At 43.4% G+C, this 20,199-nt stretch overlaps 1 protein-coding gene across 4 annotated transcripts in view; it reads left to right on the forward strand.

The window, feature by feature from the left end:
- Positions 1-20,199, forward strand: part of Crim1 (cysteine rich transmembrane BMP regulator 1) — a 178,489-nt gene that overhangs the window by 109,740 nt on the left and 48,550 nt on the right. For all 4 annotated transcript variants that reach the window (XM_021217779.2, XM_029531327.1, XM_029531328.1 and 1 more), the window contains 2 exons: positions 4,942-5,124; positions 7,389-7,586. In XM_021217779.2, coding sequence (XP_021073438.1) covers positions 4,942-5,124; positions 7,389-7,586 — 381 coding nt within the window. The remainder of the gene's footprint in view (positions 1-4,941; positions 5,125-7,388; positions 7,587-20,199) is intronic.

Genomic DNA, 20,199 nt, shown 5'->3' on the forward strand with positions numbered 1-20,199 from the left:
TTATATACAAACGTTCTTATTCATTTCTTTACAACCACAGAGGCTTCATTTTGCTGATTTGTTGTTTCAATGCAGAAAGGCTCACCCTAACGGTAGCTCCTTTTGGAGGCTCTGCAGCTCTCTTAAGCTTGACCCTCCTACCCGCCACCATCCCGCTCTGTGCTTTAGCTGGTTGGCTAATTGGCCGCATCCTCCTGTCAATCAAGTCTCTATCGTATAAATGTCTACAAGCCTCACCACCATGAGAACAGGTTGTGCAAGCAGCTTTGGGCTTGACCAGCATCTCTGTCCTTCCTTTTTCAAATGCTGGATGGAGATTTGTGGCTTCACCCCTATGGCATATGTGGTTGATTAACTCAACTAAATAATTAATATTGGTTGGCTTACTTTATTTTTCAGCCTGAATTGACATTCCCTGCTTTGTTAGAGTACAGTACTTGCCTTACTTCACAGCTAGCACATTTGGCTTATTTAATATAGAAGTGTGAATCAGCATTTTGTAGCCTCTTTGAATCGTTTTCATGAGCTCTTTGAGGTTCTTTTTTAATCTCAGTTGACATGATTTTAGAGTCTAGAAAGAGTGCTTAGTCACATAATAACTCCATTAATTAATGGTTATGGATTGAGATGTGGGGAAGATGTAGGAGACTGTCCAGGTCTACGGTGGTCCTGTCTTACGCACTTTTTGCCATTTGTAGTCTAGCTGTGGATGTCCTTCAAGGTCTAGGTTAGCTAAATAGGTAACTATAAGGATACAGAAGAATTTCGAGCTAGCATAAGAATTTTGTTTAAAATAACACTAGGGTTTTTTTTGGGGGGTGGGGTAGTATTACATCTTAATATCACTGAAGAAAGCCAAGAGCTCACATTAGCAGCACTCATGTGACTGCAGATGGAATTACTTATCTTGTGGTAAATTTAGTATGTTAAGGAACTTCTCATCAAAACTGTAACTTTATTTCTTCCCTAGCAGTGGGAGAATACCACTGTCTTTCCATCCACATCCACACTTGTTACCACCTGTCTTGTTTTGTTCTGTTGCAATCTTCTCGGTAGGTGGGAGATTTTTCTTTCACTTTGTATTCTTCTAATAACTGACAGCACAAGCCACATTGCATGTGTGTATCCACTCCTTCGAACTGAATCTGACCTGGAGAGCCGCCTTCTAGAATGCTTTCCCGTTTGAGTTGGGTTTTTCTACCTGGGTTATGGGTTATGTTGCTCAGGTGTAAGTGTTTTCCTTCTCGTTTAACGGTGCCATCCCCACAAAGGTGACTGCCATCTTTTTTTCCTTGGAAACACAGGCATAGCCCGAGTCTAATGGACTGTAGTCATTTCTCGTGCCATCTTTTGGTGTCAAATCCAAGAAGCCATTGCGTCTTCCAGGGCCACAGTCTTTTCTGTCTTTTCTAAGAAGGCCATAATTGTGACTTAGATTTAGGCTGCAGTGTTCAGATTCATTTTCAGTTGGTTCTGTGCATGTAAGACAGGTGCTTCACTGCTGATAATGCAGGTCTACTTGTGCATTTTATGGTACCTGTCAACTCCAGTACCTCTGTTTGGCAAGATGTATTAAAATATAAAAAGTAAGTGAGAAAGGTGAATCGCCTTTTGTAGCCTCTTTGAATAGTTCTCCTGAGGGTTTTGAAATCCCGGTTGACATGTTTTTGGAGTCTAGAGTGTTCATTCCTACAGTAACTCACTTAACAAGCTGTTATTGATGAGGGGCAGAGAAGATGAGGAGACCGATGGTCATTCCTCTCAGCATGTGAATATGTAGTTGGCTTTCCGCCATTTTTCTCTTTCCACTCATCAAATTGCCCTGGCACTATTCTCAAAAACTTGTGTACAAGTTCACGTCTCAGTTCTAAATTCCGGAAGTGCCATGTGTGTCTTTACCCTGGCACCACACTGTCTTGGTCACTCCATCATTGGGTCACCTTTGGAAATCAGGAGATGTGAATCCTTCAACTTTCTTTTTCCTTTAAATATTATTTTGTAAATTCCTAATTATGTTTCCATATGGGTTTATGAGAGCAGAGTCAATTTAAACAAAAGAATGAGGTAGGATTTTGATAAGGTTGACATTGGGTATTCTATTAATTTGGGGAATATTTTTATCTTAATACTGCCTTTTAATCTGTCTGTTTATCTAGAACTCTTTAATTTCTTTAAGAAGTGTATTCTTTAAGAAGGTTGACTTCAGAGTATAAGTGTTGTACTTATTTTTTTAAAAAAATATTCCTTCTAATTTGATTGGGAAATGGGATTTTTTAAAAAACGTTATTTTATGAGTGTTCATTGGTATTGTATAGAAATCCAATTTTCATAAATTGCAGTTTGTTCCCTGTAAACTTGCTGAAGTCATTTATAATATCCATTAGAGTTTTCTGTGATTTTTTTTTTATTTTTGATCTTCAAGATCATGTCATATACATCTAGAGATAGGATTAATTTTTCTTTTCCACTCTGATGCCTTCTACTTATTTTCTTTCCTTTATTGTCTTGGCTAGAACTTCCAATATAATGTTAACCTGATGTGATGCTAAGAAGAAACATCATTGTTTTTTTTTTCTTGGTTCTAGGGGAAAACTTTAATCTTTCACCATCGCTAAGTGTGATGTTATTTGTGAATCCTTATAGATTGTTGTGTTGGCTTCCTTTACCCATTGTGGGGGGAAAAACACACTTAAGAAACTCAGCTTAGAAAGAAAAGACCTATTTTGGCTCATGGATTCGTGATCATTGTTGTTTGGCCCCATTGCTCTTAGGGCTATGGCAAGGCAGTAGTGTCAGGACAACGGCATAGCAGCCAAAGATCTCGAGAGAAAGAGGACGGTCCAGGGATAAGATACACCCCTTAAAGGCATGCCCAAGTTTCTCTAGCAAAGGGCTCCACTAGTAGTTCATTCAGCAATGACCTTAATGGATCAGTTGGTGAAGTTTGTGTCCTTATAAGCCATGTGCATCTCAGTACCCAGATCTTCACCGCACAGTCCTAGGGTGCTGGGAGGAGTTGAGTATACAGTGCTGTTTACTGAGTTAACAATGTACAGTGCTGTTTACTGAGTTAACAATGTACAGTGCTGTTTACTGAGTTAACAATGTACAGTGCTGTTTACCGAGTTAACAAAGTGTCTTCCTATTCCTTACTCGTGAGTGGTTTGTTTTTTTTAATGGCAGAGGTTGGATATCCTTTCAGTATTTGTGTATTCTCCCTCATTGGAGAAGGTGCTGTAGTTGTGAGTTGTGGTCCTTTATTCAGTTGACACGTCTTATGGAAATAACTGATATTTTAATGATTAAACCTGCCTTGCATTGCATAATAAATGCCAGTTAGTCATGGTGTTTGACCCCATTTATATGTCATAGGATGTGGCCTGCTAGGAGGATCTTTGAGAATGTTTGTCTCATTCACAAGAGACACTCATCTATAGTTTTGTTTTCTTGTGGTGTCTTTTGTCAGGCTGGAATGGGTTTTCAGCAAAAATCTTTGGTCTCATAAAATATCAAACTGTTCTAAATATCAAATGGTTACTCTCTAGCAGATCATAGCCAAGAGACAGACTGTAGGGTGCAACCTTTTTCCTGGTGGACTAAGGTTTTTATTTCTGCCATTTGCTAAATATGTAATTTTTAAACAAATTATCTAGAATTCTCTTGCTTCTAAACTCATGAGAGTACCTCCATCATAGGAACTGGAGACATGGCTCAGAAGTTAAGAGCACTGCTGCTCTTCCAAAGGACCCAAGTTCAACTCCCACCACACACATGGCAGATCACAGATGGCTATAACCCCAGTTCCAGGGGACCCAACACCCTAACTTAGTCATGCAGGCAGATGAAACCGCAATGCAAATAAAATAATTAAAAGTAAAGAAAACCATGCATCATAGCTTTGTATTGAGATTAGACAAAGTTATAGATGTTAATGGTCAAGCACTAATAATTACAAAAACCAAGGAGAGCATATGAGCCCGCCTTGGTGGCGCACACCTTTAATCCCAGGACTTGGAAGGCAGAGGCAGGCAGATTTCTGAGTTCAAGGCCAGCCTAGTGTACAGAGTGAGTTCCAGGACAGACAGGGCTACACAGAGAAACCCTGTCTTGAAAAAAACAAAAACAAACAAACAAAGAGGAGAGCATATCAGGGGAATAGGAAAGCCCACGGAAAGCCCTGACTAAACCTTTGGAAGCAGAACCAAACCCAGTGTGGGAACAGGATGGTTCTTCAAAGATAGAGAGTTATTTAGCAGCGCAAATACAATCTTGTGAGTGTCATGGACCTAGAGCTGCCCAGTAGGTGGGAGGAAGTCAGCGTAGACCCTGACAGGCAGCATTTCAGCTCCTCTGTGTGAACAGGGTAGGTGTGTGTTTTGTTTTTATGGTACTGTGTGCTCGCCTCTCTGTGAGAGTTACATTCAGTTCAGTAAAGCGTTTCCATCAAACTATCACTTCCTGCTGACAGAGCTGTCTAAAGGCTGTCTCAAAAAAAGCACACGAAGACACCACTTAAAAAATGACCTCAAATGGGCTTCGTTTGGTTATTATTATTAAATATAATTACATCATTTCCTCTCTTTCTGTTCGTCCTTCAAATTTCTTCTCATGTATCTCCCTTTCCACCTTGTTCCCTCTTGAAATCATGGCCTCTTTCAAAGAGAAGGACAGACAGACAGACCGACAGAGACAGACAGGGGGAGAGAGAGAAAGACAGAGAAAGAAAGCGAGCATGCAGTATAAATACAACCAACTCCATCCACCTAGTGTTACTCTCATGTGTTTGAACTCAGAGTTGGCCAGGTAGCACTGAATACTCAGGGAAGATTATTTCTCCCCTCTTAGCGTCTTAGTTGTAGTGCGTGTAGTTCTTTGTGTATGGGTGAGACCCCATGAGATACGCCCCCTCCCTCATGCCTCCTCTGTTTTGACTCCTTGCAGAAACAAAGCCAGCCTGCGTGTTCAACAGCGTGGAGTATTACGACGGAGACATGTTTCGAATGGACAACTGTCGGTTCTGTCGATGCCAGGGGGGCGTCTCCATCTGCTTCACTGCACAGTGTGGGGAACTGAACTGCGAAAGATACTATGTGCCTGAGGGGGAGTGTTGCCCTGTGTGTGAAGGTAGGTGAGCTCCCTGGAGGCTATACAGTTCAGAGCTTTAATTTCAAAAACCAGTCTAACTTAGAGGAATCTTAAAGAAGTCCCTTGGTAGTGAGTGGTCTCTTTTAGATGTTGGTAGTGACCCCTGAGGAGTTCTTGGAAATTCTTCCCTGAGGAAAACTCTGTCTTGAGCACAGTCCTCGGTCACAGGTTCTACAAGGTGACAGATATGTGGTTTCCCTGGTTGCTTCCTATTTCTCCCACGCAGCTGTAGTGGTCACTAAGTACAGGGATCACTCTTTGGTCTACACCCTGGCGTTGGAATTCCTCATCTCATGTCTGTGGATTGCTCAGCTAGAGTTAATACAGCCATCACCGTCTGTCTAGGCCAGTCAGCTCAGACCCAGGACCCTGCTGCCATTTTTCCTTGGGAAAGGGGTGTTAATTAGAGTCAAGTTGCAGATGGGTGGAATAGCAGCAGCAGCTTCAAGACCAGTCATGTGTCACATGTGACTTCTAGGGGACATGTTGGTTCTGCATCCCTCTCTTGTTCAAGCAGTGGTATTTGCATATTCCTGCAGCAGACTCCTCCCGCCTCTGCAAGTCATAAGTAGTGAAATTTCAGGCCTGCCACGTGATTCGCATCCACCACACCCCATCCCCTTAAGGACCAGAAAACGGAAGTTCATAAAAACCAAAGATAAAACTGACTTTGCAAGGATGCCAGGAGCAATAGGATGCCAAAAGCAAGGGTTCAGGAATTCTTTCAGGCTCTGTCAGCCTGTGGTGTCATCTGACCACTTACTGTTTTCGGATGGGGTCTGTCACTTGAACCGCGTTGTCCTGATTGGGTCACAGATCTTTAATCCAAAGATCTGTGACTGTCCTTCACTCACAAAGCCCAAGGGCACAGTGGCCTGTTCAGTTCTATCCTTTTCCCCTTAAAAATCCGTTTGATGTTTGTACTGTATTTATCATACAGTCCTGATGTCCTGACGTCCCTAAACTAGGACATCTCTGTTCCTAACACCGAGAGCAGTTGTTCATAATAATGAGTCCTCTCCTTGCTCCGAAAAATATTTTAGCCAAGACAGGAGAAAAGTAGTTCACGTTTTATGTGTCACCGAGGATTTTAAAAAAAGGAAATCACTGCAGACTTTTAACTTTCACAATTGATTGTTCTCTAACCAACCTTAGTTTGCAAAAGAGTCAGAAACTGCATCACAGTTAGCGCTTTTAAAACAGATTGGAACCTCTGTGTTCATAGTATTAGCGAGCTGCCTACACAGTCGTCGGATTACCTCCCACTTCCCAGAATTCAGAACAAAGCTCAAAGCAGAATGGCCTATGCATTGTAATATTTTCTTTGAAGGACCTGAGAAAGCCCTGACTACCTGAGGGCTATAGACCACTTCCATCTAACTTGTGCATAAAACCCTCCGCCTCATTAGAACAAGCACTAACCTCTGAACTTGACCTGGGCTCTCCGTTCTTACTTGTTGATGCCAGCGTTTGCGTATTTTTAGCAAAGAGAATGGAGTAATCTTTCTATGGTTCGCCTTACAGGGGTACTTAGGGATATTTTTGCATCCACTATTTATGTTCTTGTCCATCATTTCAGAATATTCCTTTTTATGGTAGCCTCGTCTGATTCTGTCCTTCAACCTTGTCTATTACTTAGCTGCCCAAATTATGGCAAGGAAAATGGTATCAGTTCAGTCCTCCTCCTGGGGACCCCAGAGACTCATGGGATGGCCAGACCAGCTTTGCCCTGCACCACGCTGTATTAAGGACCTTATGTGTTCCTTACCAGTGTCCTTATGGACTTGTAGATATCACCAGAGTGAGCTAACTTAGTTCTAGAAGCAACAGTATCATTCCAGTTCAGTGGACAAGCTCTTTCCACCTTCCAGACTTCCAGAAATCATGGTGAAAACATGGTGTAAGCTACTTAATTCAGCATCTCAGAAGATGTTCTCAGAATCTCAAATGGGCCTGTGTTTTCCAAGTACCAGGCCTTGTCTCTGTCCCTACCCTTTGCCCTCCTTAGGAGCGATGGCACCTGCATACCCGTTTCTAGGTTACGTTCATCCTGATACGAGTTTCAGGTTGAGAAGGTAGAAGTCCGTTATGACTGCTGCCTGTGGATGTCGTCCCAGGGACCCCTTCGTGTTAGTCCCCGGCGTCCACTGATTGCAGATGGAATAGCTGTCTCCAGGTGCAGGGACAGGCAGAGGTCAGATTCAGAAGGCTTCATCTCATTCTGAACTCATGATTGGCTCTAGATCCCATCTATCCTTTTAACAACCCCGCTGGCTGCTACGCCAATGGCCAGATCCGCGCCCACGGGGACCGGTGGCGGGAAGACGACTGTACCTTCTGCCAGTGTATCAACGGAGAACCTCACTGCGTGGCCACGGCCTGCGGGCAGAGCTGCATGCACCCGGTGAAAGTGCCCGGGGAGTGTTGCCCCGTGTGTGAAGGTAAGCACTGCAGTTCTAATGAACGTCTGGCACACCTCCTCCTGTTGGAAGACGCTTTGGCCAGTATGGTCTCATTTCCCTTTTTTTATTTCCTTGGGTGTAATGTCTGCTTCGTGCCGTTACCAGTTGCAGACCTATTTATTATGCAGCCCAGATTCGTCATTAGGGGGAAGTGTTGCAAATTTAAAATGAGAGTCGCATGGGCCTTACTCTATCATTGCGTTGTGCTTGTCTGAACACATTACACAGCACAATGCTTATATTCTGACTCAGTTCACTGCAAGCCGACTTAATACCCAAAGGTCAAGGCAAGGAAATAAAATCAGGAGTTAGAGCTGCAACGTAGGCACCGCCTGTTCAACTTGTGAGATACCAAGTAGCTGAAGAATGCCGACAGCCAGGAGAAAATCCAAGAGTCCTCAAAGGCAGATCACACGGGCTTGGGCCTCATTCTGAGCACCCTTCTCTAAGGCTGACTCGAGGCTGCTGGGTTCTCTAATCCTCTGCCTTATAGCCTGGCCCCCCACATTTGCTGTGTCTATTCCTGCTCAGGACGAAGCGGCTGAGGCGTCCCAGGCTCCTGTCTGAGCCAGCTGCTATCCCGTTCATTTCCTGTACCGTGAGAAGGTACTTTGCATACATCCCTAACTCACCATTGCCAGTCCTCATAGGAAATGACTATTTATGCTGACACAGCCTATGGGGGAATCCATGCTCAAGAAACAATTTTTGCAGAGTAAAATAAAAGATATAAGTCAAAATGTATGTTGACAGTGGATCCTTGTAGGAATTCTCAAAACACACAGTTAAGATAGAAAATGATCTAATTAAGGTCTTTTTAGTATGAACAGTGTGTGTTCGTGTGTGTGTGTGTGTGTGTGTGTGTGTGTGTGTGTGTGTTAATAGGAGGAAACTCCTCCAATGAGGGCTGAGTAACGCACTGATCTATGGGTACAGCAACATGTCATTAGGAGTCATTCGTTAGATTGCTGTGTTTCTTCAACAGGATAATAGTACTAGGTTTGCCCCTAGGCCCATGACATATAGTATCAAGAAATCCTTTGGTAGTATCTGAATTTTAGTAAATTAAATGTCAGTTTGGTGAATGGAGTCACTAGCCTTAGAAGGACTAGATTTGCTTAAGACCTTAAAAATCATGGGGTTTGTTTTGTTTTGTTTTAAAAAAAAAAAAAAACCTGGAAGCTGGAGGACTCTTGAACCGTTGGCATGACCAGCCCCGCCACTGTTACCTACACAGAGTACAGCGGCCAGCCCTCTGACTCTATAGCTTCCAGGTGACAGATTTGCACGGACCTCCCCTCCCCCCCACACACACAGCATTTTGAATCTACAAAGAGGAATGTGTGCAAAGATGTACTGTTCCACAGTAGACCTTGACAAAACTGGGCTAATGTAGAAGTGCCCAACCCTAAGAACTGAGGCCAGTCTGTTGTCAACCTGGACTATTTATATCCCAGAGATAAAGATGGCAAGACAAAAACCATAATCGCATAGCCCAGTTTTAAAAAAAAAAAAAAAAAAAAAAAAGCCTTTCTAGCTTCAAGTGGCACTGCCTAGATTCAAAATGAAAGTTTTAGAGTTTGTTACAGGGGGTGAGGAGGGTGTCCCAACAAAAGTGAACACAGCCACCAGAATATGTGTGCAGTTGATTTAGTCTTGGGTTGTAGGTGCCTGGCTGGCCACTGTTGGGGGTGGGGGAGTCACTTCCTGTTTGGGTTCTGTGGCATCTGCACAGAGTTCTGACCTAATTCTTGACACCTTAAGAAAAGAGTTATGTGTGAGTGAGCCATTAATACGAAAGCTTAATGGAGAACCACCTCCGACCTAGACAAGACAGAGGTAATTACCAGACACTCCAAAGAGCACCCTTAGGCTGAGTTTTCAATTAAACAAGGGAGCAGAGGAGGCATGTCCGTGGCATGACGTTGGGGGTATGAACTTGACATCTGCTCCAAACTTTGTGCACCCTTTGTATGGCTCCGGGCTGAAGGCCCTCCTGACCCATTTCACAGCTGAGGACATGAAGGCTTAGAGAGATTACATAAGTTGCCATTACATGGCATAGTTGAAATCCATTTTTATTTTGCCTTTCCTGCTGGCCTTGAACTCTGTTTCCCCTGGCTTTATGAATCTTCTTCACCCATTCCTGGCTTTTGGCTCCATATCAGGGAAAGACAGGAGTGGTGTGGTACGGTAAGAGATCATTTGCAGTTTGGGAAATTGCTATAATCATTTGGGATATGATTACCCACAGACCCTCACCCATAGTTCATAACCCTCAGAAGCAGGTTCCCTTGAGACTCATTCAGAATCGCCTTCTCCGGTCTCCTGCCTCAGCAGCCCTCTCTGCCTTGACAAAGAATGCTTGGTCACCTCAAAAATTCTGCTGGTTCCTCCTTAGTCTCTATCTGTATTAATCAAATCTTTCATAAGATTATGTTTTCTACTCCGCAGAGAACTCATGTGGCTCACATTTCTTGTTTTGATTTTTACCTGAGCTATGTAGCGACCTTTGTCTAGGATGGTATTAGCTCCCTAGTGATTGCCACTGTACTGTGTAATAAAGGCAGAATGTCTTTTTCATATTAAATCAAAACTCAGAGACTGATAATGAAAAGTTACTGATAAATAATAACTATTACTAAAGATTTTTTTAAAAAAGCCTATGAGATGAGAGGGTCTTATTCTATAGAGTCCAAGAAAAATATATGCAACCGTTTGAAAACATTTTTCTCAGTAGCTGTTGCAGTGCATTGCTAAGTGTAATTCTGAGTGATTTCAGAATAGCAAAAGAACGGTATGGAGTAGGAAAGCATCAATAACAACAAAAATCCCAATGTGTTACTGAATAATAAGGGAGCCATCAGCCCAAATCATTTATAGACAAACAGAATTACTGATGTGTGTGGAGCTCAGACCCGGAGTAAACTCCCGCACACACACTTGCATGACTAGAGATAGTCCTCACCTTTTAGCTTTGTCTCAAGGTCCTCAGAGTATAAAATTAGAAGAGTCAACCCTATACAGGAATTGTGGTTTTTAAATGTTGCCGAAATAACTCACAAATTGCCTAATACAGCATATTAGAACCTCCAGGAAAAAGGAACCCTGGGGCTGTCATTGTTACTAAAGATGCCTACCTTCCAAGGAATAGCATAATAGGCTACTCCCACAGGACCTGAACATGAATCTGGGGACCCTTGAAGACAAGGCTGTCACTTGACAGCTAACTTGACCCGCAAGTCCTTAAGTGCTTTATAAGTTGACTCTTAAGTACTCTCAAACTGAAATCTTAGCAAGTTATTGTCAACACCCAATTCGGGCATACAGATAAGCCTAAGCCACTCAGGCTGTATGCTTGAACTGACTGAGTCCTCTGATTTTGCCCTGCTGGCTTTTCTCTACAGTTCTTCCTGCTCACAAGTCTCGTTTGGTTTGTGGGTTGGTTTGGTTTGGCTTGGCTTGGCTTGGCTTGGCTTGGCTTGGCTTGGCTTGGCTTGGTTTGGTTTGGTTTGGTTTGGTTTGGTGACACAGGGTTTCTCTGTGTAGCCCCGCTGGCTATCTTTCTGGAACTCACTCTTTAGACCAGGCTGCCCTCAGCCGCCCTCTCTGCCTTGACAAAGAGTGCTTTGGTCCGGAACTCAGATATCAGCTATCCACCTGCCTTGGCCTCTGGGATTAAAGGTGCGCACCATCACACCTGGCTATTCTCATTAGTTTTAATTTCGCTCAAAAAGAACTAAGACAGAAGCACATGGAATAAATATGAGGTTTGCAATTTAAGAACATTCGTGAAGGACCTTGTCCCTGTCTTTTTTTAAAATCTAAATTTTTAAATGGAAAGGACAAGGGACTAAGCCTCATCTTACATGCAGTCCTTAATAACAGAAACTAACAGTGCTTGCTCACCCACCATATGCCAGGCCTGAGTCTAGTGAGAGCAGAATATCATCTGATCCTGAATCCTGAATGCACGTGCTAGGATTCCAACATACTGTCACAGGGCTCACAGCCTGGAGGTGATTTAACTAGCTCTTGGCCATACAGCAGGCATATAGCAGTCCTGTGTCCTTAAAGCCCAGCCTCTGGACTTTGCACACATACTTCCTCAGACAGTACACTGCAGGCTGGAGAGAGGCCACCATCCCTGGTGGGCAAGGAATGCCCCGTGTTCTTTTGAATTATTACGTGATGAATATATGTGAGAGGATGGATGATAAATGAACAGGGGCAGGAAAGGAAGGAGAAAAAGAATGGCGTAGCAGACCCAGGACTTCCCTCGAGGCTCCTTCTCTGAGAAATGGGCTAAGAAGAAAGGATCACCGTACCCAGAGGCTAGACAGCCATCTGGCCCCCAACCAGTTGAAGAAAGGACAACTTTGGGATGCTTGTTTGAAACACATTTTGAAGTCAGAATGCAATGTCACCTATGCCTGACATGCAGTGGGCCTATTGCCCCAGGTGGCCTGGACACACCGGCTTCCCTTTGCATACTTGGGGTTTATGCCAGGCACACGGCTCTAGGCTCCATTCCAGTGGTCACCCGTTAGGCCTTCCAGGACTGGTGTATAGCCTGCAGTTGGTTCTTTCCTGGTTCAGCTCCTAAGGATGAGTTTCAGAGCTTCATTGACGCATCCCCAGGCTCAGGAGACAAAGCCAAGTGTCCTGTTTGATCTATGCCGCTTTTAGGGCACACTGTGTGTGTGTGTGCAGATGTCTCACTGCGGTGTTACTTATTTACATAGGCAAGAATGATACCTTTATGCCACATTAGTGATTATTATAATTATTAATAATTTGGTCATTTCCTTCCCATCCCATCACATACATAAGCTGCCACAGCCAACTGTTAATGTCATGCAGAACCTACCTTTAAAGAAAAATAAAACAAAAAAAAAAACGTTTTTAGTTGAAGGCAAACTAAGATGTCGAGGCACACATGCTACTAAGACACGCGGTATGCTCACTACGTAAGAAAAAGATAACTTGCCCTCGACACCCAGTACAAGAGATAAGTATTACAAGGTGACCTGAAACATGTATCTGCTGCCTCATTTTGGGTGTGGTTGACCCGCCCAGCTGAGCACTATGACCTGAGTATTCTCCTGGCTCATGCAGAGTTTCCTGTGGGGACAAAGAGATGACTCCTGCGTCCTTGAGGATTTTGGAGCCAACTCCAGAGTCCATTGCTCTCCAAGAAGTAAGAATTTAGGTAACACTGTAGAAGGTGGTATTCACCATTCCAGTTGCCAGTGAGGGAATTTCCTTTCCTCTCCATTCTTTTTTCGTTTTTCTCTGATACCAAATCGAAATTCAATTTTTGTCTCAGAGTAGGTAGGAGAAGCTATTTATAGGTTTTTCAAAGTACATGAGGGCCCATCTTATTCTTCTGTCTCCATATTGTTGTAACTTTTCCCGCAGTAAGTTAAAGCAGCCTTGTTTGTAGAACTGTTATCAGACATATTGCTGGGTGTCAGGCAGACGCTGTAATTCTGTTCACCTGGACTTAATAAACTCTTATAGAGGAATAAGAAATGCACATGGTATGGGTCCTTCCCCCGCTAGCCCCCCCCCCCCGGTCTCTAGATTTAAGATGAAATGTGATTGAGCCAGAAAATCAGCTATTTTTTCCTTACCTCCTAGCTATTTTGGATGTCTTACTTAAAGGCTCATGGTTTTGCCTGGGACACCGAGGATTAGACATTAAGCTTGTCTTTACCTGTATAGATTTAGACAGCCACTCCACCTCAGCATCAGAAATCTCATGCCATGCTCCTCCGACTCACTGGAGGTCTGTGAGCTGTCAATGCCTTACTTAACCTTAGCCTTCACTGTCTCTAGGAGTGGTATGTTCCTTCTAGTGAATGTTGACGGTACAGTTTAAGTCAAGCTGCCCTTCGAGTGAGATTTCAACTGGCCTGCCAGAAAATTCTGTACCAGGCACATATCTGGGTGGGAATTCCTTGAAACAAGAAAAAAAAAATGTTTCCAGCCCCACCTTGACCATAACGTTCCTTTCTGCACAGTATCTCAGTTGATTAAAGCTGCTGCTTCAGTAGTGGGGAGTGGAGGAGAGTTGGGCTGACCCCCAGAAGGGCAGGGAAGTCTGAGATGCCACAGAGTCACATGTCTTTAACATTCTGCTACATTACAGGGATCAAAACTCAGTTCATGGGTGGCAGTGTTTTGGTGCCATCGATGCTGCTATTATTAGTAAGCCAAGAATAATAAAATACTTGTAATATCCTCAAGACCGTTAGGCACGCTGTTTCATCTTTTAACTCTGAATGTCCTGGAAACATATTCCATAAATGGGAATTAAAATATAACACAGTCTATTTTCTCCTTGTCCAAATAAGGTCATATGTTGGATGCCAAATGACCGCGTATTACCCTAAGGTCTTAAACCTGAGCGCCAGAGTACTTCAGTCATAAATTTTATGGTACTTTTGGTTTTTCCTCTGATCGTTTAAAATATCTTGAGATATTTAAGATAGTAATCCAATATAGATGAAATGTATGTAAAAGACCCTCTCCATGAGGCTAACTATGACTTGTCAAATTTTATGATTTTTTTTTCATAGCTGTGCATAGATATATTGTGCACATTCCACAAGTGGCTCTCTAGCTCTTAGATCCACCACATATCATAGGAGCTAAACAGGTGTGAACCAACATGTGCAGAAGTCATTTAGCTGGGAAGAAATATTTATCCTTGCTCCCAACCAGACTGCATCTGCTCCACACAGACAAGCTTGCGCCTTCTACTTTGCACTTGATTTGAATAAAACCATCAGGGTGATCAAAGCTCTGCAAACACAAATGACTGTGGTCCTTAAGCTCTTCAACCACTTGCTGCCTGAATCACTCATCCTTGTTCAGACCTGATGCACAGGCTCTGCTTCTAAGTTCCCAGGTCCAGCAGTCCTGTCTGTTGAACATCTCCTGGCTGGAGCAGCACATGGGGATGTGCTTCTCTATATCTGCCCCTCCTGTCTGCCTCCCATACCTTAAACGGGGATTATTGCTGAGGAGCCTCGTGGTTTTCTCGGTAAGATAATAATAATTGCGTCTAATAGATCAGACCGGGCCTGCTAATTTTCATGTAATCAACAGAGGCAGGAAAAACATAGTCTGGAATGCGAACTATGTGAATGAAAAATATTTAGTCATTCTTGAAATGATAGGAATGTTTTTCCAACAAGCTTAAATAAACACAATCTCTTTTGAGCCGGCGTTCAACTGCTTTTGGATAAGAGACAACACTTAGGCAACCAAACAGAAGTTAATGAAGGTTATTAGGAGGCATGCCCTTCAGAAAGGGCTTGGGGACTCTGAAAGAATCCCTCGCCCTTACAGTAAGGCTCAGTCAGGGACAGAACTGGTCCCCTTTGAGCTTTGGTCAACAAAAGAGGATTTGACATTTTAACTAGTAACCATAGTTTCCAACATCGAAGACACGGTGCTCTGCTGGCAATGGCATCGTTTGGCCTTCTTATGTTTAAAACCCTCACCTTCAGCTGCCACTTCTGTAGGCCTCAGTTCTCAGGGAAGGACTGTCCTTGGCACATCTCTATTGAAAGCACCTAGAGGCACTGTTTCTGGGCTTCTGCTTGCTTATTGCCATTGAGACTGCAAGGCCTGCTTATTTAATGAAATTATTTTTGAGCATGGTAGCAGTTACACAGTCAAGTGTTCCTCCTTTCAAAATGATTATGCAAGCGACCTGTATGCCTGCTCTGGGAGTACAGTCACCAGGTTTTTTTCGGTTGGTTGGTTGGCCTTAGTGTGTCCGTTTGTTCGATGCTTCTGTTCTGATACCAACTTGTGCACTTACACATCCAGGGAGCTGCGCGCTGCTTTCTATGCCCTACAGAAATAGCTGAAGCCATTCATGTCAGCATCGGGGGAGAAAACGGGTGGTCTTGCTTGGTAAAACTGTTCAGAAAAAAATGGAAAAGTGTCAGTAAAAGAAAGGTCCTTTGTCTTCTGGGACACAGTTAGTTTGCTCAGAAAGTAGCTGAAGACAAGTTTCAAATAGAATTCTTAGCATGAGCTGCATTTTCAGCACAGGCGTCCAGCCACTGGAAGTGAGTTCGACTTATTAATAAAACTTATCTGTAAGTACAATTCCTGACCCATTTCTTTAAAAGCATACCAATTCACCTACTATGAAACACTCTTAGAGGCTTAGAGGCATGGGCTAAAATGGGTGCAGCAGGTGTTTCCTTCAACATGGTTACAGATAAATTAGACCAAGATAATTTGTCTAGAGAAAGAATCTTTGAAATGGCCAGTGATCAGTACAACTCAGTTTTAATAATTTAGACCTCTATTTCCATTTATGATGACCCTGTTTTAAGCTGTTTCCAGGAACATTCTTCGGTGTACCTTACAAGACCAGAATTATTTCATATCATGAGGGTTATGATGGGAAACAGGGTACAGACCCCGGGAGATGGTCTCAAAGGCTTAGTAGAACGTGGTCTGTGCTTTATTTTACTAAATAAAATCCCATGCAAGTTTGATAGGGGCAGGATGAAGGAAAAGGAGTGTCTCCTGAAGTAGGATTCTTTCTATCTATGGGTGTCCTTCAGGGGCTGCCAAGTTGGTAAGAACAGCATCAATCAACATATCAGCCTCTCAGATGTTCTCAGCATGCATTTGAGGTCAGGGGTTGGACTATTGGGCTAAGTTTTGTAAGGCTTTCTGTTGTTGTATTTGATGTTTCTTTGTTTCCTTGTTTGTTCTAGTTTGAGTTGATTATTCACACTCTAACCAAATTGTGGTTTTTCTCTTTATATCTGTAATATGCCTGCTCACATGTTAAGAAGATTTTATTTACTCTTGCATCTGAGAGATTGCCTGGATTCAACAGGTTGGTTTGAAACAGAGTCCACAGTAGGTATCCAAACCCATTGAGGCTACAGAATTTATGCTAACTGCCCATCAGAAATAAGATTGGTCAAGAGGGTTCCCGATCTTGTTTTGTACCAATATTAAACACATTGAAGAAAACCCTTAGTCTTTGTGGGCTCATGATAGCCTTGTAGTGTTGAGGATCTGCTTTTCACATCGTCTGACAGATCATTTGATAAGCCACCTCCTTGCCCAGCACCAGACCTCAAAAAGTACCTTCTGAAGACTGGCCTCCTCTCTGTGCTCCTTATGCGTGCGTATTGATGCTTTGCCTGCATGAATGCGTGTGCATCCTGTACATGCCTGTTGGGTCCCCTAGAGCTGGAGCTACGGATGGAGGTGAGCCCAAAAGTGGGTGCTGGGAATTGAACACTGATCTTCTACAAGAGCAACACATGCTCTTAGCTACTGAGCCATCTCCCCAGCCCCCTGTACCTGGACTCATAAGAAACCATACCCATCCCTGATATAACTGGAATCTGTGTTGACTCTGTTGTATCATCCTATGAGCTCTGTTTATGTGAGCATGTGTGCTTCAGTCCTCTGTGTACCTTGCAGCATGACAGTAGTGGGAAGGCTAGAGCTCTTCCATCCTTTTTGAATACCTGTTGGTTTGCGTAACAGCTCACATCTTAAAAGGTTTAGAGGGACTCTATTTGTTAGTGAAGCTAAAATATGTCCAGAGATAATAAGCTATCAGTTTGAAATGGCCTTGGGCTTTGATTGTTCAGCAGGATCAGCAAGCTCAAATCCTCTCAAACCCGCAAAGTCGTCATCATTTCTGAGAACCAGGTTTTAAAAAGATTCCACCGAGCTTTATGCCAGATGACTTTAGTCAGGGTGGGGGCTCCACAGCCATTGAACCGGGAGCAAAAGCATTATTCTTTGAGTGAAATGTCCCGATACTAGTCAAAAAGATAGCAGTTGAGCGTCCTCTCACTGTGGCCCTAAACTTGAGATCACTGGCCGACAGAAACCAAGATCAAAAGATGGCTTTTAAACCTGTGTTTTCTTTTAATGTCTTCTTTTGACTTGAGAATTACAGAACTATTTGCAAAAATCCCGAAGCAGCTTAAATGAAACTATGCTGAGTTTGGCCTTGTCCCTGCAGATCTGTGAAGGCCCCCATCGTGAGAGGAAGAACAAGGCCAGCCAAGCATATCACATTGTTTCAGCTCACCCCAGATGAGCTGACAACTAAGAGATTTCTGTTCTCTTGGAGACACCACAGATGCAGACAGGCTATGGAACAATGACCTCAGTCTGCCACTCAGCAAAGGTGAAAGGCGTCAGTGGCTGGTCACTAACATGGTCCAAAGCTTACCAGACCATATGAAGAGACATCACAGAACCAGCCACGTCCCGGATGCCTTTCTTGTTATCTGTACAGATAGAAAAATGATGCTTCCGTGACAATGGGCTGGATGCAGACAGTGAACCCAGCTGTCATACCACTTGCCAGCCACGCTTCTGAGGCCTGTCTAATTAATTAGTTTATCTGTGACCAGGTCCATCAGCATTGACCTTGTTACAAGCATACCATTACAGCAACAAGTGCTACAACACACAGCGCGACGCCTGCGTGCTGGGCTGGCTTGCTTTGCCAGCATGCAGAAATACTCTGAGAAGGACGTGACGACTGTTCCCATTTCCCAGAAGCCCAAGGAGAGCCGTGTCACATGAGAACTAGTAAATGGCCCAAGGACCCAGGCTGTAGTCCCTGACTCCAAATCTGTGACTTTAGACTCACACTGTAGAAGAGGGAGCATGAGGCAGGTGTGCTGGGAACCAGAAGCTCTCCTTGTCCCTGGCTGTGCTGTCACAGTTGAGGGCCAGCAACTGTTGTTCTGACCTCTGTGGCTTGGCTTTGTCTCCTCAGTCCTTTTCCTGAGCCTCCGCCTAGAGGTCTGACCTTGCTGACTAAACCATTGGGAAAACTGCTGTTGCTTCCCCTTGCTTGGGGGTGGCTTCCTTTTTTCTGTTCTTCTACCTCTGAGTAGCTCTCAGCCGCAAACACTGCCTGCTTCCCTCAGCTCTCTCTTTATTCCCTTGCAGACTTCAGAACACTGGAAATAATCTGGTCTGAACTCTTATTTTTCTCCCTCTGACTCTCAGTAATCTATCCTCAGTACAGATCATAAACGTGCTGAGCAGTCGGCAAAGGCATCCGTACTTCCTCCAGTACTGTGAGTTTCTGTCCGGACTGTAGTTGAGCAACATCAAGGAAACAGGTGGTCCTGGAGGTGAATTCACCAAACAGTTGAGATTGGGGAGGGAGGTGAGCTTTAAGAATGTGGGCAAGAGCCCTTCAGCAGCAGTTTTTGTCCTTCTGTGCCTTCTGCAACTGAACGCAGAGATGGTCATTGCAGGAACCCAAGTGCCCTCCCTGAGTATCTCATGATCTGGGCGGTTTCTGTGAGTTTTCAGAGTTAGAAGTCTATGGGATTCACAGCAGCAATGCTCAGGTCTACCTCCCTGCATCAATGGCTCTCATCTGTTAAGTGCCAGTCATGTATGTGCACAGGAGGAACATCCTGAGGGACTTACTGCCTAGTGCTTCCAAACGGAAGGCAAACGGAGACTAGATTGGCCAGGGGACATTATCAAGTGCAAGTCCTTCTTCATCAGACAGCATGCCCTGACTCAAGGTGTGTTGCAGTGTCTAGGTGTTATCTTTCCTCCTTGTTCACTCAGTACTTAAATACGTCATCTAGACAATGTGCTGGGGACTGAGGTTATAAACAGGGAGTGAGACACAGTTCCTAAAGTCAGATATCTCCCCACCCCCACTCCCATGGCCCCCTTCCTCCCTGGCCATTTCCTGAAGGATGGGCTGAGATTGTCAGGATTCTGCCTGTCTAACCCACTTGCCTGTATGTAATATCTCTATTATAGTGTGTGCACACACATGCCATATGTACTGTAACGTGTTGTCAGTTCAAGGGAGCCAGGGTACATTCTCTTTGAGAACAAACAATGGCAAGGCTATCAGGCTCATATAAAAAGGTCTAGATTATTCTTGGAAGCCAGCGATGGTATTTTTAGTTATTTTAACTAAGTTAATGGAAATGGTTTCCCAACTCCGTACAGGAATTTCTTTTTAATTTGTCTTTTGTGGTCATTTAATAATAACCTTATAATCATACTACTGTCTTTTCGTATTAAATATGAGATTGGTAAAGGAAGAAAAATATGCCCAGTGGCCAAGATTCTTTTGAGAAAGCATACAAAGTTAATATGGGTCTAAAATAAATATATAGCCGTTTCTCTATCTGACCACAAAATAATACGGATCTTGGGAACATTTTCACACTATCCATTTTAAAATAAAACAGAGAAAGTGCTCGCGGATGGGACACAGAAGGACGAAGGTGTTGTTATGAAAAATATATACAAAGGGGAGAGGGAGAAGTCCAAGTGGAGTGCCTGGAAGAATTTAAAAACTCTCAATGTCAATTTTTTTCCATGACTTAATGAGACTTTCTTAAGTACACATAAATATTCCATGGAAACTCCCACTTCCAGATTAGGGAATTTCTGTGCCCCGGGCTTTTTTTTTTTTTTTTTTTTTTTTTTTTTGAGTTTTATTTATTTATTATATGTAAGTACACTGTAGCTGTCTTCAGACACTCCAGAAGAATTTGGGAAAATTTTAAGTTCACTCTGTGACTCT

Source organism: Mus pahari, chromosome 18 (assembly GCF_900095145.1).
Source record: "Mus pahari chromosome 18, PAHARI_EIJ_v1.1, whole genome shotgun sequence".
In the NCBI taxonomy this organism is placed as follows: Eukaryota; Metazoa; Chordata; class Mammalia; order Rodentia; family Muridae; genus Mus; species Mus pahari.